The 14,655-nt window shown below is 48.8% G+C and overlaps 1 protein-coding gene and 1 non-coding gene across 3 annotated transcripts in view; both read right to left on the bottom strand.

Moving 5' to 3' along the window:
• HIPK2 (homeodomain interacting protein kinase 2) overlaps positions 1 to 14,655 on the bottom strand; it is an 84,425-nt gene that overhangs the window by 13,348 nt on the left and 56,422 nt on the right. For both annotated transcript variants that reach the window (XM_038754560.1, XM_038754561.1), the window contains exons 10-12: positions 12,343 to 12,494; positions 11,622 to 11,804; positions 7,129 to 7,440 (exon numbers count right to left, since the gene is read on the bottom strand). In XM_038754560.1, coding sequence (XP_038610488.1) covers positions 7,129 to 7,440; positions 11,622 to 11,804; positions 12,343 to 12,494 — 647 coding nt within the window. The remainder of the gene's footprint in view (positions 1 to 7,128; positions 7,441 to 11,621; positions 11,805 to 12,342; positions 12,495 to 14,655) is intronic.
• LOC119935237 lies at positions 12,061 to 12,223 on the bottom strand. The gene has a single exon (XR_005453124.1). It is a non-coding gene; the product is annotated as a U1 spliceosomal RNA (small nuclear RNA).

Genomic DNA, 14,655 nt, shown 5'->3' with positions numbered 1-14,655 from the left:
TTTAGACTGTGAGCCCACTGCTGGGTAGGGACCATCTCTATATGTTACCAACTTGGACTTCCCAAGCGCTTAGTCCAGTGCTCTGCACACAGGAAGCGCTCAATAAATACGATTGATGATGATGATGATGACTCGGTCACTTGTCCCCCGTGTGACCTCGGGTCAGTCACTTCACTTCTCTGGACCTCAGCTATCTCGTCGGCAAAACGGAGACTAAGACGGCAAGCCCCATGAGGGACATGGACTCTATCCAGTCTGATTACCGTGTATCTACCCCAGAGTTTAGAACAGTGCTTAGCACATAATAAGTACTTAACAAATACCCTTTTTTTTTAAAAAAAAAAAAAGATCCCTGATCCCTTACTGCCTCGGAGACTCAGTGTCCCTTTTTTTTCTACCCTGATCCCTGATCCCTTACTGCCTCAGAGACTCAGTGTCCCTTTTTTTCTGCCCTGATCCCTGATCCCTTACCGTTTCAATCATTCAATCAATCAATCGCATTTATTGATCACTTACTGTGTGCAGAGCACTGTACTGAGCGCTTGGGAAGTACAAGTTGGCAACATGTAGAGACAATCCCTACCCAACAGTGGGCTCACAGTCTAAAAGGGGGAGACAGAGAACAAAACCAAACATACTAACAAAATAAAATGAATAGAAGTATAAGTACAAGTAAAATAAATAAATAGAGTAATAAATATGTACAAACATATATACAGGTGCTGTGGGGAAGGGAAGGAGGTAAGATGGGGGGGATGGAGAGGGGGACGAAGGGGAGAGTGTCCCTTTTTTTTTACCCTGATCCCTGATCCCTTACCGCCTCGGGGACTCAGTGTCCCTGCCCGCTCCTGGAGCTCTAGATTCCCGCTCGATCCCACCCTTGGCAGTCGGGATGCCCTCCCGCCAGCCCCGACGGCACCTCACCCAGCGGGGCCATGGGTCTGGGATATTCCTCCGGAGCCCAGCCTTCAGCAGACTCAAGCGGTCGCAGTCCTGACTGACCTTCCTGCTCAAAATTCCCAGCTGGGGAAGGGAGAAGACCGATCCGGCTGGGCCCGGGGGCTGGGAGTTGCTATAGAGGTCTATTTTCAGCCTCCACTATCATCATCGTCATCAATCGTATTTATTGAGCGCTTACTGTGTGCAGAGCACTGTACTAAGCGGTTGGGAAGTCCAAGTTGGCAACATCTAGAGACAGTCCCTACCCAACAGTGGGCTCACAGTCTAAAAGTCCACTAGCCACAAAGAGGAGCCCCGGGTTCCCTCGGGGACCCCGGGCAATGACTGACCGCCCGCCCGGCCGCCCGCCGTCCCCATCTAGTCTGGCCACGCGGATTACCTAGGCTTGCCCACCCAAGAGGAGGAAGAGGAGGAGGAGGATGAAGCGCCAAGGCGCTTCTTGGGGCGGGAATCCGAAAACCCGGGGGCCGTGCTTGAAGCCGGCGGCGGGCCCGACGGGACGAGTCCGAAAGCTCAACCCCTTCCCCAGGTCATCATCATCATCATCAATCGTATTTATTGAGCGCTTACTGTGTGCAGAGCACTGTACTAAGCGCTTGGGAAGTACAAGTTGGCAACATATAGAGACAGTCCCTACCCAACAGTGGGCTCACAGTCTAAAAGGGGGAGACAGAGAACAAAACCAAACATACTAACAAAATAAAAGAAATAGAATAGATATGTACAATTAAATTAAATAAATAAATAGAGTAAAAAAATATGTACAAACATATATACATATATGCAGGTGCTGTGGGGAAGGGAGGGAGGTAAGATGGGGGGATGGAGAGGGGGACGAGGGGGAGAGGAAGGAAGGGGCTCAGTCTGGGAAGGCCTCCTGGAGGAGGTGAGCTCTCAGCAGGGCCTTGAAGGGAGGAAGAGAGCGAGCTTGGCGGATGGGCAGAGGGAGGGCATTCCAGGCCCGGGGGAGGACGTGGGCCCTGGCAAAGAGGTTTTGGGACAAGACCGGAGGGAAGATTCCCTGCCTCCACCCAACCCGGACTTTCCCAATCCGAAACCTGACACAATTCCCTGCCTCGGCCCCCCGGCCCCCTCTTCCTCCTGACTGCCGCGCTCATTCGGTGGCTCAGTGGGACGAGCCCGGGCTTTGGAGTCAGAGGTCAGGGGTTCAAATCCCGGCTCCGCCGCTTGTCTGTGAGCCCACTGTTGGGTAGGGACCGTCTCTATATGCTGCCAACTTGAACTTCCCAAGCGCTTAGTACAGTGCTCTGCACACAGTAAGCGCTCAATAAATACAATTGATTGATTGATCGTCGGCTGTGTGACTTTGGGCAAGTCGCTTCACTTCTCTGGGCCTCAGTAACCCCGGCTGTAAAATGGGGATTAAAAACTGTGAGCCCGCCGTGGGCCAACCTGATCACCTTGTAACCTCCCCAGCGCTCAGAACAGTGCTTTGCACATAGTAAGCGCTTAATAAATGCCATCATTATTATTATTATTATTACCCTGTACTGGAGCGGGGTTGGATGGGCCGTAATTTACTGTAACGTCTGCCTCCCCCTCTAGACTGTAAGCTCCCTGAGGGCAAGGATCCCGTCTACTCACTCTACTGTATTTTCCCAAGCAGCTAGTACAGTGCTCTGCATCATCATCATCATCAACAGTGTTTCCTGAGCGCTCACTGTGCGTACAGCACTACACTGGGAACTTGGGAAAATAAAATGCAACAGAGTTGACAGAAATCAATCAATCAATCAATCGTATTTATTGAGCGCTTACTGTGTGCACAGCACTGTACTAAGCGCTTGGGAAGCACAAGTTGGCAACATATAGGGACAGTCCCTACCCAACAGTGGGCTCAGAAATGTTCCCTGCCCACAATAAGCATAGTCTACAGGGACACAGCAGACGCTCAATAAATACCATAAATTGACCGACTGATGGTCTCCCTGACTCCACTGTAAAATATGATTTTACAGATCAGAGATCTTTTTTTTTTTGTAAAAAAAAAGGGTATTTGTTAAGTGCTTATTATGTGCTAGGCATTATTCTAAACTCTGGGGTAGATACAAGGTAATCAGACTGGATAGAGTCCGTGTCCCTCATGGGGCTTGCCGTCTTAATCTCCGTTTTGCCAACGAGGTAACTGAGGTCCAGAGAAGTGAAGTGACTGACCCAAGGTCACACAGCGGACAAAGTGATGGAGTCAGGATTAGACTCCAGGCTCACAGGCCCATGGTCTACCCACTAGACAACACTGCTTTCTGCTATCGTACTCTCCCAAGCGCTCGGGACAGTTAATAATAATAATAATAATACTAATGATGGCATTTTTTAAGCGCTTACTATGTGCAAAGCACTGTTCTAAGCGCTGGGGAGCCACAAGGTGATCAGGTTGTCCCTTGGGGGGCTCACAGTCTTAATCCCCATTTGACAGATGAGGGGACTGAGGCCCAGAGAAGTGAAGTGACTTGCCCAAAGTCACACAGCTGACAATCGGCGGAGCCGGGGTTTGAACCCGTGACCTCTGACTCCAAAGCCCGGGCGCTTCCCACTGAGCCACGCTGCTTCTCCAGTTCTCTGCTCTCAGCCAGCGCTCCCTCAATACAACTGCTTGGTTGAAGAAGCAGCGTGGCTCAGTGGAAAGAGCCTGGGCTTTGGAGTCAGAGGTCACGGGTTCAAATCCCGCCTCCGCCAACTGTCAGCTGGGTGACTTTGGGCCAGTCACCTCACTTCTCTGGGCCTCAGTGACCTCACCTGGAAAATGGGGATTAGGACTGTGAGCCCCCAGGGGGACAACCTGATCATCTTAAAGACTGTGAGCCCCAAGTGGGACAACCTGATCACCTTGTAGCCCTCCCCAGCGCTTAGAACAGTGCTCTGCACATAGTAAGCGCTTAACAAATACCACCATTATTATTATTGTAACCTCCCCAGCGCTTACAGCAGTGCTTTGCATGCCCCCCTCTCCATCACCCCCATCTTACCTCCTTCCCTTCCCCACAGCACCTGTATATATGTATATATGTTTGTACATATTTATTACTCTATCTATTTATTTATTTTACTTGTACATATCTATTCTATTTATTTTATTTTGTTAGCATGTTTGGTTTTGTTCTCTGTCTCCCCCTTTTAGACTGTGAGCCCACTGTTGGGTAGGGACCGCCTCTATATGTTGCCAACTTGTACTTCCCAAGCGCTTAGTCCAGTGCTCTGCACACAGTAAGCGCTCAGTAAATACGATTGATTGATTGATTAATACCACCATTATTATTATTGTAACCTCCCCAGCGCTTACAGCAGTGCTTTGCATGCCCCCCCTCCATCCCCCCCATCTTACCTCCTTCCCTTCCCCACAGCACCTGTATATATGTTTGTACATATTTATTACTCTATTTATTTATTTATTTATTTAACTTGTACACATCCATTCCATTTTATTTTGTTAGTATGTTTGGTTTTGTTCTCTTTCTCCCCCTTTTAGACTGTGAGCCCACTGTTGGGTAGGGACCGTCTCTGTATGTTGCCAACTTGTACTTCCCAAGCGCTTAGTACAGTGCTGTGCACACAGTAAGCGCTCAATAAATACGATTGATTGATTGATTAATACCACCATTATTATTATTGTTAACCTCCCCAGCGCTTAGAGCAGTGCTTTGCACATAGTAAGCGCTTAATAAATGGCATGATTATTGTTGGCTAATGGCGAAGGTGAGACAAACTGAACCTGACCCACCATGAGGCCCCTATCGGAAGACAGAAAGGGAGCGGCGTCGGGGGTCTCTCCCACCGGCCCCCGGACTTCGGGGTCGATCGGTGACGGGGGGCACCACACCGACCGGTCTGCTAGGCACCGGAGATGATGATGATGATGATGGCATTTGTTAAGCGCTTACTATGTGCCAAGCACTGTTCTAAGCGCTGGGGAAGGTTACAAGGTGATCAAGTTTATTATTTATTATTTATTTATTTATTTTACTTGTACCTATCTATTCTATTTATTTTATTTTGTTAGTATGTTTGGTTTGGTTCTCTGCCTCCCCCTTCTAGACTGTGAGCCCGCTGTTGGGTAGCAACTGTCTCTATATGTTGCCAACTTGGACTTCCCAAGCGCTTAGTCCAGTGCTCTGCACACAGTAAGCGCTCAATAAATACGACTGATTGATTGATTGATCAAGTTGTCCCACAGGGGGCTCACAGTTTTAATCCCCATTTCACAGATGAGGGAACTGAGGCTCAGAGAAGTGAAGTGAGATGCCCCCCTCCCCTAAGTGAGACCCCCCCCAAATCCGTCCCCCCATCTCTGCCCCTTTTATTTTCTTAGTATGTTTGGTTTGGTTCTCTGTCTCCCCCTTCTAGACTGTGAGCCCACTGTTGGGTAGGGACTGTCTCTATATGTTGCCAACTTGGACTTCCCAAGCGCTTAGTCCGGTGCTCTGCACACAGTAAGCGCTCAATAAATACGACTGATTGATTGATTGATCAAGTTGTCCCACAGGGGGCTCACAGTTTCAATCCCCATTTCACAGATGAGGGAACTGAGGCCCAGAGAAGTGAAGTGAGATGCCCCCCTCCCCTAAGTGAGACCCCCCCAAATCCGTCCCCCCATCTCTGCCCCTTTCATTTTGTTGGTATGTTTGGTTTGGTTCTCTGTCTCCCCCTTCTAGACTGTGAGCCCACTGTCGGGTTGGGACTGTCTCTATATGTTGCCAACTTGGACTTCCCAAGCGCTTAGTCCAGTGCTCTGCACACAGTAAGCGCTCAATAAATACGATTGATTGACTGATCAAGTTGTCCCACAGGGGGCTCACAGTTTTAATCCCCATTTCACAGATGAGGTAACTGAGACCCAGAGAAGTGAAGTGAGATGCCCCCCTCCCCTAAGTGAGACCCCCCCCAAATCCGTCACCCCATCTCTGCCCCTTTTATTTTGTTAGTATGTTTGGTTTTGTTCTCTGTCTCCCCCTTCTAGACTGTGAGCCCGCTGTCGGGTCGGGACTGTCTCTATATGTTGCCAACTTGGACTTCCCAAGCGCTTAGTCCGGTGCTCTGCACACAGTAAGCGCTCAATAAATACGACTGATTGATTGATTGATCAAGTTGTCCCACAGGGGGCTCACAGTTTCAATCCCCATTTCACAGATGAGGCCCAGAGAAGTGAAGTGACTTGTCCAAAGTCACCCAGCTGACAGGTGGCGGAGCCGGGATTTGAACCCATGACCTCTGAGTCCAAATAATAATAATAATAATAATAATAATAATGGCATTTATTAAGCGCTTACTCTGTGCAAAGCACTGTTCTAAGCGCTGGGGAGGTTACAAGGTGATCAGGTTGTCCCACAGGGGGCTCACAGTCTTTATCCCCATTTTACAGATGAGGGAACTGAGGCCCAGAGAAGTTAAGTGACTTGCCCAAAGTCACACAGCTGACAATTAGCAGCTACCGATCAATCTGCGCATCAGGCAGAAACTCCTCACCCTGGGCTTCCAGGCTGTCCATCCCCTGGCCCCCTCCTACCTCACCTCCCTTCTGTCCTTCTCCAGCCCAGCCCGCACCCTCCGCTCCTCCACCACTAATCTCCTCCCCGTACCTCGCTCTCGCCTGTCCCGCCGTCGACCCCCGGCCCACGTCCTCCCCCGGGCCTGGAATGCCCCCAATCCCTCTGCCCCTCCGCCAAGCTCGCTCTCTTCCTCCCTTCAAGGCCCTGCTGAGAGCTCACCTCCTCCAGGAGGCCTTCCCAGACTGAGCCCCTTCTTTCCTCTCCCCCTCGTCCCCCTCTCCATCCCCCCGTCTTACCTCCTTCCCTTCCCCACAGCACCTGTATATATGTATATATGGTTGTACATATTTATTACTCTATTTATTTATTTATTTATTTATTTTACTTGTACATTTCTATCCTACTTATTTTATTTTGTTGGTATGTTTGGTTCTGTTCTCTGTCTCCCCCTTTTAGACTGGGAGCCCACTGTTGGGTAGGGACTGTCTCTATGTGATGCCAATTTGTACTTCCCAAGCGCTTAGTACAGTGCTCTGCACATAGTAAGCGCTCAATAAATACGATTGATTGATCGATTGATTGAATTAGCAGAGCCCGGGCTCTTCCCACCGAGCCGCGGAGATCCCCCGGCCCGGGGTCCCCCCGGGGCACCCAACCGCCTCACCTGGGGGGCGGCGCGTGCTTCTGCTCCTCTTCTTCGTCCGTGTCGCTGCTGATGGTGATGACGCTGACGGCGGGGCTGGGGGTGTCGGGGATGACGATGGTGTGGCGCTGGCGCTCCCGGGGGGCTCCGGGGGCCCCGTCCCCCCAGCCGCAGGTGACCGAGGGGCCGCAGGCCGGGCTGACGCGGGCCAGGGCGCACCGCGGCGGCGTGTTCTCCTTCACCCGCTTGGACCGCTGAGGCGAACCCACGGCCTGGGACGAGGTGGAGGAGGAGGACGAGGACGAGGAAGACACCTCAAAGGCCGACACGTTTCTGCAACGACAGAGGAACGGGCCAACGAGTCCATCGGGGGTATGTATCCAATCATCATCGTCATCATCAATCATATTTATTGAGCGCTTACTATGTGCAGAGCACTGGACTAACCACTTGGGAAGTCCAAGTTGGCAACATAGAGAGACGGCCCCTACCCAACGGCGGGCTCACAGTCTAGAAGGGGGAGACAGAGAACCAAACCAAACATATTAACAAAATAAAATAAATAGAATAGATGTGTACAATCAATCTATCAATCGTATTTATTGAGCGCTTACTGTGTGCCTCATCATCACCATCATCATCAACATCAATCGTATTTATTGAGCGCTTACTGTGTGCAGAGCACTGGACTAACCGCTTGGGAAGTACAAGTTGGCAACATCTAGAGACGGTCCCTACCCAACGGCGGGCTCACAGTCTAAAAGGGGGAGACAGAGAACCAAACCAAACATACTACCAAAATAAAATAAATAGAATAGATATGTACAAGTAAAATAGAGTAATAAATATGTACAAATAATATGTAATGGAGTAATAATAGAGTGATAAATATGTTATCGACAGGGAGGGGGCAAAATAAGTCAACCGGTGTAAATCGGCCGCAGGGTTCGAGAACCCAAGGTGGTGACGCGGATAGGAATAATCAGTCAATCAATCGTATTTATTGAGCGCTTACTGTGTGCCTCATCATCATCATCATCAACATCAATCGTATTTATTGAGCGCTTACTATGTGCGGAGCACTGTACTAAGCGCTTGGGTTATGGTTGTACATATTTATTACTCTATTTATTTATTTATTTATTTATTTATTTTACTTGTACATTTCTATCCTATTTTATTTTGTTGGTATGTTTGGTTCTGTTCTCTGTCTCCCCCTTTTAGACTGTGAGCCCACTGTTGGGGAGGGACTGTCTCTATGTGATGCCAATTTGTACTTCCCAAGCGCTTAGTACAGTGCTCTGCACATAGTAAGCGCTCAATAAATACGATTGATTGATTGATTGATTGGGAAGTACAAGTTGGCGACATACAGAGACAGTCCCTACCCAACAGTGGGCTCACAGTCTAAAAGGGGGAGACAGAGAACAAAACCAAACATACTAACAAAATAAAATAAATAGAATAGATATGGACAAGTAAAATATCCAATGCTTACTCTGTGCACAGCCCTCTGCTATGTGCTTAGGTGAGCGTCATCAAGCAAGTCGACACTACAATGGCACCAGGAACCTCACAGGGCAAACGCACCCATAACAATAATGACAAATACGGTAGCTGTCAATAATAATAATAATAATCCTGGTATTTGTTAAGCGCTTACTATGTACCAAGCACTGTTCTAAGCGCTGGGGTAATAATAATAATAATAATGGCATTTATTAAGCGCTTACTATGTGCAAAGCACTGTTCTAAGCGCTGGGGTAATAATAATAATAATGGCATTTATTAAGCGCTTACTATGTGCAAAGCTGCAAAGCACTGTTCTAAGCGCTGGGGTAATAATAATAATAATAATGGCATTTATTAAGCGCTTACTATGTGCAAAGCACTGTTCTAAGCGCTGGGGTAACTAATAATAATAATAATAATGGCATTTATTAAGCGCTTACTATGTGCAAAGCACTGTTCTAAGCGCTGGGGTAATAATAATAATAATAATAATAATGGCATTTATTAAGCGCTTACTATGTGCAAAGCACTGTTCTTAGCGCTGGGGTAACTAATAATAATAATAATGGCATTTATTAAGCGCTTACTATGTGCAAAGCACTGTTCTAAGCGCTGGGGTAATAATAATAATAATAATGGCATTTATTAAGCGCTTACTATGTGCAAAGCACTGTTCTAAGCGCTGGGGTAGCTAATAATAATAATAATGATGGCATTTATTAAGCGCTTACTATGTGCAAAGCACTGTTCTAAGCGCTGGGGTAATAATAATAATAATAATAATGGCATTTATTAAGCGCTTACTATGTGCAAAGCACTGTTCTAAGTGCTGGGGTAACAATAATAATAATAATAATGGCATTTATTAAGCGCTTACTATGTGCAAAGCACTGTTCTAAGCGCTGGGGTAACAATAATAATAATAATAATGGCATTTATTAAGCGCTTACTATGTGCAAAGCACTGCTCTAAGCGCTGGGGTAGATACAAGGTGATCAGGTTGTCCCACCTGGGGCTCGCAGTCTTCATCCCCACCTTACAGATCAGGTCACTGAGGCCCAGAGAAGTGAAGTCACTTGCCCAAAGTCACACAGCTGACAACTGGCGGAGCCGGGATTTGAACCCCAGACCTCTGACTCCAAAGCCCGGGCAACTGTCACTAGGCCACGCTGCTTCTCAAGTCCTTAAGTGCTTCACAAACGCCATTACAAAAAGAGAGTGCCCAGAGTGGGTGGGTCTGTTGGCAGCGTGGCTCAGTGGAAAGGGCCCGGGCTTTGGAGTCAGAGGTCAGGGGTTCAAACCCCGGCTGCGCCAATTGTCAGCTGGGTGACTTTGGGCAAGTCACTTCACTTCTCTGGGCCTCAGTTACCTCATCTGGAGAATGGGGATGAAGACTGTGAGCCCCCCCCCCCCCCGACCACCGTGGGGCAACCTCATCACCTTGTAACCTCCAGGTTACAAGAGGCCTCCAGGAGGCCTTCCCAGACTGAGCCCCTTCCTTCCTCTCCCCCTCGTCCCCCTCTCCATCCCTCCATCTTACCTCCTTCCCTTCCCCATAGCACCCGTATCTATGTATATATGTTTGTACATATTTATTACTCTATTTATTTATTTATTTTACCCGTACATATCTATTCTACTTATTTTATTTTGTTAATATGTTTGGTTTTGTTGTCTGTCTCCCCCTTCTAGACTGTGAGCCCGCTGTTGGGTAGGGACCGTCTCTAGATGTTGCCAACTTGTACTTCCCAAGCGCTTAGTACAGTGCTCTGCAAACAGTAAGCGCTCAATAAATACAATTGATGATGATAATGATGATGATGTAACCTCCCCAGCGCTTAGAACAGTGCTTTCGTGGCCAGTGCTCTCTCCCCCCTCTATTCATTCATTCATTCAATCGTATTTATTGAGCGCTTACTGTGTGCAGAGCACTGGACTAAGCGCTTGGGAAGTCCAAGTTGGCAACATATAGAGACGGTCCCTACCCAACAGAGGACTCACAGTCTAGAAAGGGGAGACAGAGAACAAAACAAAACCTATTAACAAAATAAAATCAATAGAATAAATATGCACAAATAAAATAAACGAATAGACTGAGAGCTCGCTGTTGGGTAGGGACCGTCTCTATATGTTGCCAACTTGGACGTCCCAAGCGCTTAGTCCAGTGCTCTGCACACAGTAAGCGCTCAATAAATACGACTGAATGAATGAACGACACCCAAGAGGGGTAGGATTCGGGTATTATTAAGACCGTGAGCCCCCCGTGGGACAACCTGATCGCCTTGGGACCTCCCCGGCGCTTAGAACATTCATTCATTCATTTATTCAATCATATTTACTGAGCGCTTACTGTGTGCAGAGCACTGTACTAAGCGCTTGGGAAGTCCAAGTTGGCAACATCTAGAGCCGGCCCCTACCCAACAGCGGGCTCACAGTCTAGAAGGGGGAGACAGACAACAAAACAAAACCTATTAACAAAATAGAATAAATATGCACAAATAAAATAAATAAATAAATAGACTGTGAGCCCGCTGTTGGGTAGGGACCGTCTCTAGATGTTGCCAACTTGGACGTCCCAAGTGCTTAGTCCGGTGCTCTGCGCACAGTAAGCGCTCAATAAATACGATTGAATGAATGAACGACACCCAAGAGGGGTAGGATTTGGGTATTATTAAGACCGTGAGCCCCCCGTGGGACAACCTGATCGCCTTGGGACCTCCCTGGTGCTTAGATCAGTGCTTTGCACATAGTAAGCGCTTAAGAAATGCCATCATTATTATTATTAGGAAGCACACCCAGGCCCCTCGGCCCCGTCTACCCGTCCGCCCCCCAACTCCTGCACGACAATTGGTGGGTTCCAGGAGTTTCCCATCAGCCTTTGAGGTTGAGGATGCTCCCACATTTATTCCCGGAGGAAAACTGGCCCACCTTCCAATTGGGCTTCCCCACCCCGCAACCTCCGGGAACCCTCCCCCGGCTTCCCCTTGATCCCGGGACCGTACCTCCCCGAAGACTGGTGCTGTTTACTCTTCCTGGAGGATGCGGTGCCGCTGGCCGGCTGCTGCCTCATGACATGGGCCACGCCGACGTTCAGGGGCTGGGCCGCGGGGAGGGTCACGTGGCCCGCCAGGAGCGCAGGCTGCTGCATGATGGGGTTGTAGTGGCTGCCATGGCCATGTGTGTTCCTGAAAGGGATAAAAATAATAATAATGATGGTATTTTTTAAGCGCTTACCATGTGCAAAGCACTGTTCTAAGCGCCGGGGAGGTTACAAGGTCATCAGGTTGTCCCACGGGGGGCTCACAGTCTTCATCCCCATGAGGTCACTGAGGCCCAGAGAAGTGAAGTGACTTGCCCGAAGTCACCCAGCTGACAAGTGGTGGAGCCGGGATCTGAACCCATGACCTCTGACTCCAAAGCCCGGGCTCTTTCCACTGATGAAATTAGAAGCGCGAACGCAGTCCCCCACTACCACAGATGACGCAGTCGAGTTTCCCGCACCTGGGGAAATCGCAGGGGTCAGCGCGGCCGCAGTGCAAGGGCTGAGCCTCACCCTGGGAAAACCACCTACGGGATCGTGGTGTCACCCCCTCCACGGAGGGCGGTGGGGGAAAGAGGGTGATGGGGGGGGTGACCCCGCGGCGGGCCCGACGGGCGGACCGTGTCGACGCACAAACGCACGCCGTCAGACCGTGGGGGGCCCCCCGAGGGACCCCCGCTTACCTCCAGTCGGCCAGCTGCTGGGTCCCGGCCATGGTCTCGGGAATGACGGTGGCCGCCGCGTGCTGCACGGAGGCGTGGGCGGCGGCCACTCCGGTCAGCTGCTGCCACGCCGGCGGGAGGAGGATCTGCTGGGTGCCCCCCGGCCAGGCCTGCTGTGGGGCACAGGGACGGAGAGGACCGGGCGCTTAGAACGGTGCTTTGCACATAGTAAGCGCTTAATAAATGCCATCATTATTATTATTATTATTCTTACCGGGCCAGCCCCCCGGACACTCTCAGGGACCGGAATCGGTTCTTGGCTCAGCTGATCCCGCGGCCTGACATTCCCCCTGAGGTCTCAGAGGCCTGGCCGGCCCATCGAGGGAACTGGTAGGACGGGGTGGCTGGGGCCCCTGAGACTCATAATAGTCATGGTTTTGGTTATACACTTACTTTATGCCAAGCATTCATCCATTCAATCGTATTTATTGAGCGCTTACTGTGTGCAGAGCACTGGACTAAGCGACTGGGAAGTACAAGTTGGCAACATGTAGAGACAGTCCCTACCCGACAGTGGGTTCACAGTCTAGAAGGGGGAGACAGACAACAAAACCAAACATATTAACGAAATAAAATAAATAGAATAAATATGTACAAATAAAATAGAGTAATAAACACGTACAAACATATATTCATTCATTCATTCAATCGTATTTATTGAGCGCTTACTGTGTGCAGAGCACTGGACTAAGTGCTTGGGAAGTCCAAGTCGGCAACATCTAGAGATGGTCCCTACCCAACAGTGGGCTCACAGTCTAGAAGGGGGAGACAGACAAAAACCCAAAACCTATTAACAAAATAAAATAAATAGAATAAATATGTACGAATACAATAGAGTAATAAATACGTACAAACTTATATTCATTCATTCATTCAATCGTATTTATTGAGCGCTTACTGTGTGCAGAGCACTGGACTAAGCGCTTGGGAAGTACAAGTCGGCAACGTAGAGAGACGGTCCCTACCCAACAGTGGGCTCACAGTCTAGAAGGGGGAGACAGAGAACAACACAAAACATATTAACAAAATAAAATAAATAGAATAAATATGTATAAATAAAATAAATACGTACAAACATATATTCATTCATTCATTCATTCAATCGTATTTATTGAGCGCTTACTGTGTGCAGAGCACTGGACTAAGTGCTTGGGAAGTACAAGTCAATCAATCAACCAATCGTATTTATTGAGTGTTTACTGTGAGCAGAGCACTGTACTAAGCGCTTGGGAAGTACAAGTCGGCAACAAATAGAGACGGTCCCTACCCAACAGTGGGCTCACAGTCTAGAAGGGGGAGACAGAGAACACCACAAAACATATTAACAAAATAAAATAAATAGAATAAATACGTACAAATAAAATAGAGTAATAAATCCGTACAAACATATATACAGGTGCTGTGGGGAGGGGAAGGAGGTAAGGCGGGGGGGATGGGGAGCACTGCACTATGCGCTGGGGTAATAATAATAATAATGATGATGGCATTTATTAAGCGCTTACTATGTGCAAAGCACTGTTCTAAGCGCTGGGGAGGTTACAAGGTGATCAGGTTGTCCCACGGGGGGCTCACATTCTTCATCCCCATTTTCCAGATGAGGGAACTGAGGCCCAGAGAAGTGAAGTGACTTGCCCAAAGTCACACGGCTGACAATTGGCAGAGTCGGGATTTGACTCCAAAAGCCCGGGCTCTTTTCCACCAAGCCACGCCGCTTCTCTAGATACAAGATGATCTGGTTAGACACAGTTCGTGTCCCACATGGGAAGGAGGAGAGGGGTTTTATCCCCCTCCTAGACTGTGAGCCCGCTGTTGGATAGGGACTGTCTCTAGATGTTGCCAACTTGGACTTCCCAAGCGCTTAGTCCAGTGCTCTGCACACAGTAAGTGCTCAATAAATACGATTGATTGATTGATTGATCCCCGGTTTTCAGATCAGAAAACAGGTCCGGAGAAGTTAAGGGAACTGCTCAAGATCACACAGCCAGCGGATGGAAGGGCAGGGATTAGAACCCAGGGCCTCGGACTCCCAGGCTTGTGTGCTGGATGGGATATGGATTTGCGTGCTGGATATGGAAGCAGCATTGCCTAGTGGATGCGAAAGGGCCTGGAAGCGGATGATCATGGCTTCTAATCCCAGATCCGCCACTCGGCTGCTGTGTGATCTCAGGCAAGCCACTTGATTTCTTACCTCTTACCATCTTACCTCCTTCCCTTCCCCACAGCACCTGTATATATGTTTGTACATATTTATTATTCTATTTATTTATTTATTTT

Source organism: Tachyglossus aculeatus, chromosome 11 (genome assembly GCF_015852505.1).
Source record: "Tachyglossus aculeatus isolate mTacAcu1 chromosome 11, mTacAcu1.pri, whole genome shotgun sequence".
NCBI lineage: Eukaryota > Metazoa > Chordata > Mammalia > Monotremata > Tachyglossidae > Tachyglossus > Tachyglossus aculeatus.
The sequence above is the reverse complement of the archived record's forward strand: the minus strand, read 5'-3'. Positions and strand labels throughout refer to the sequence as shown.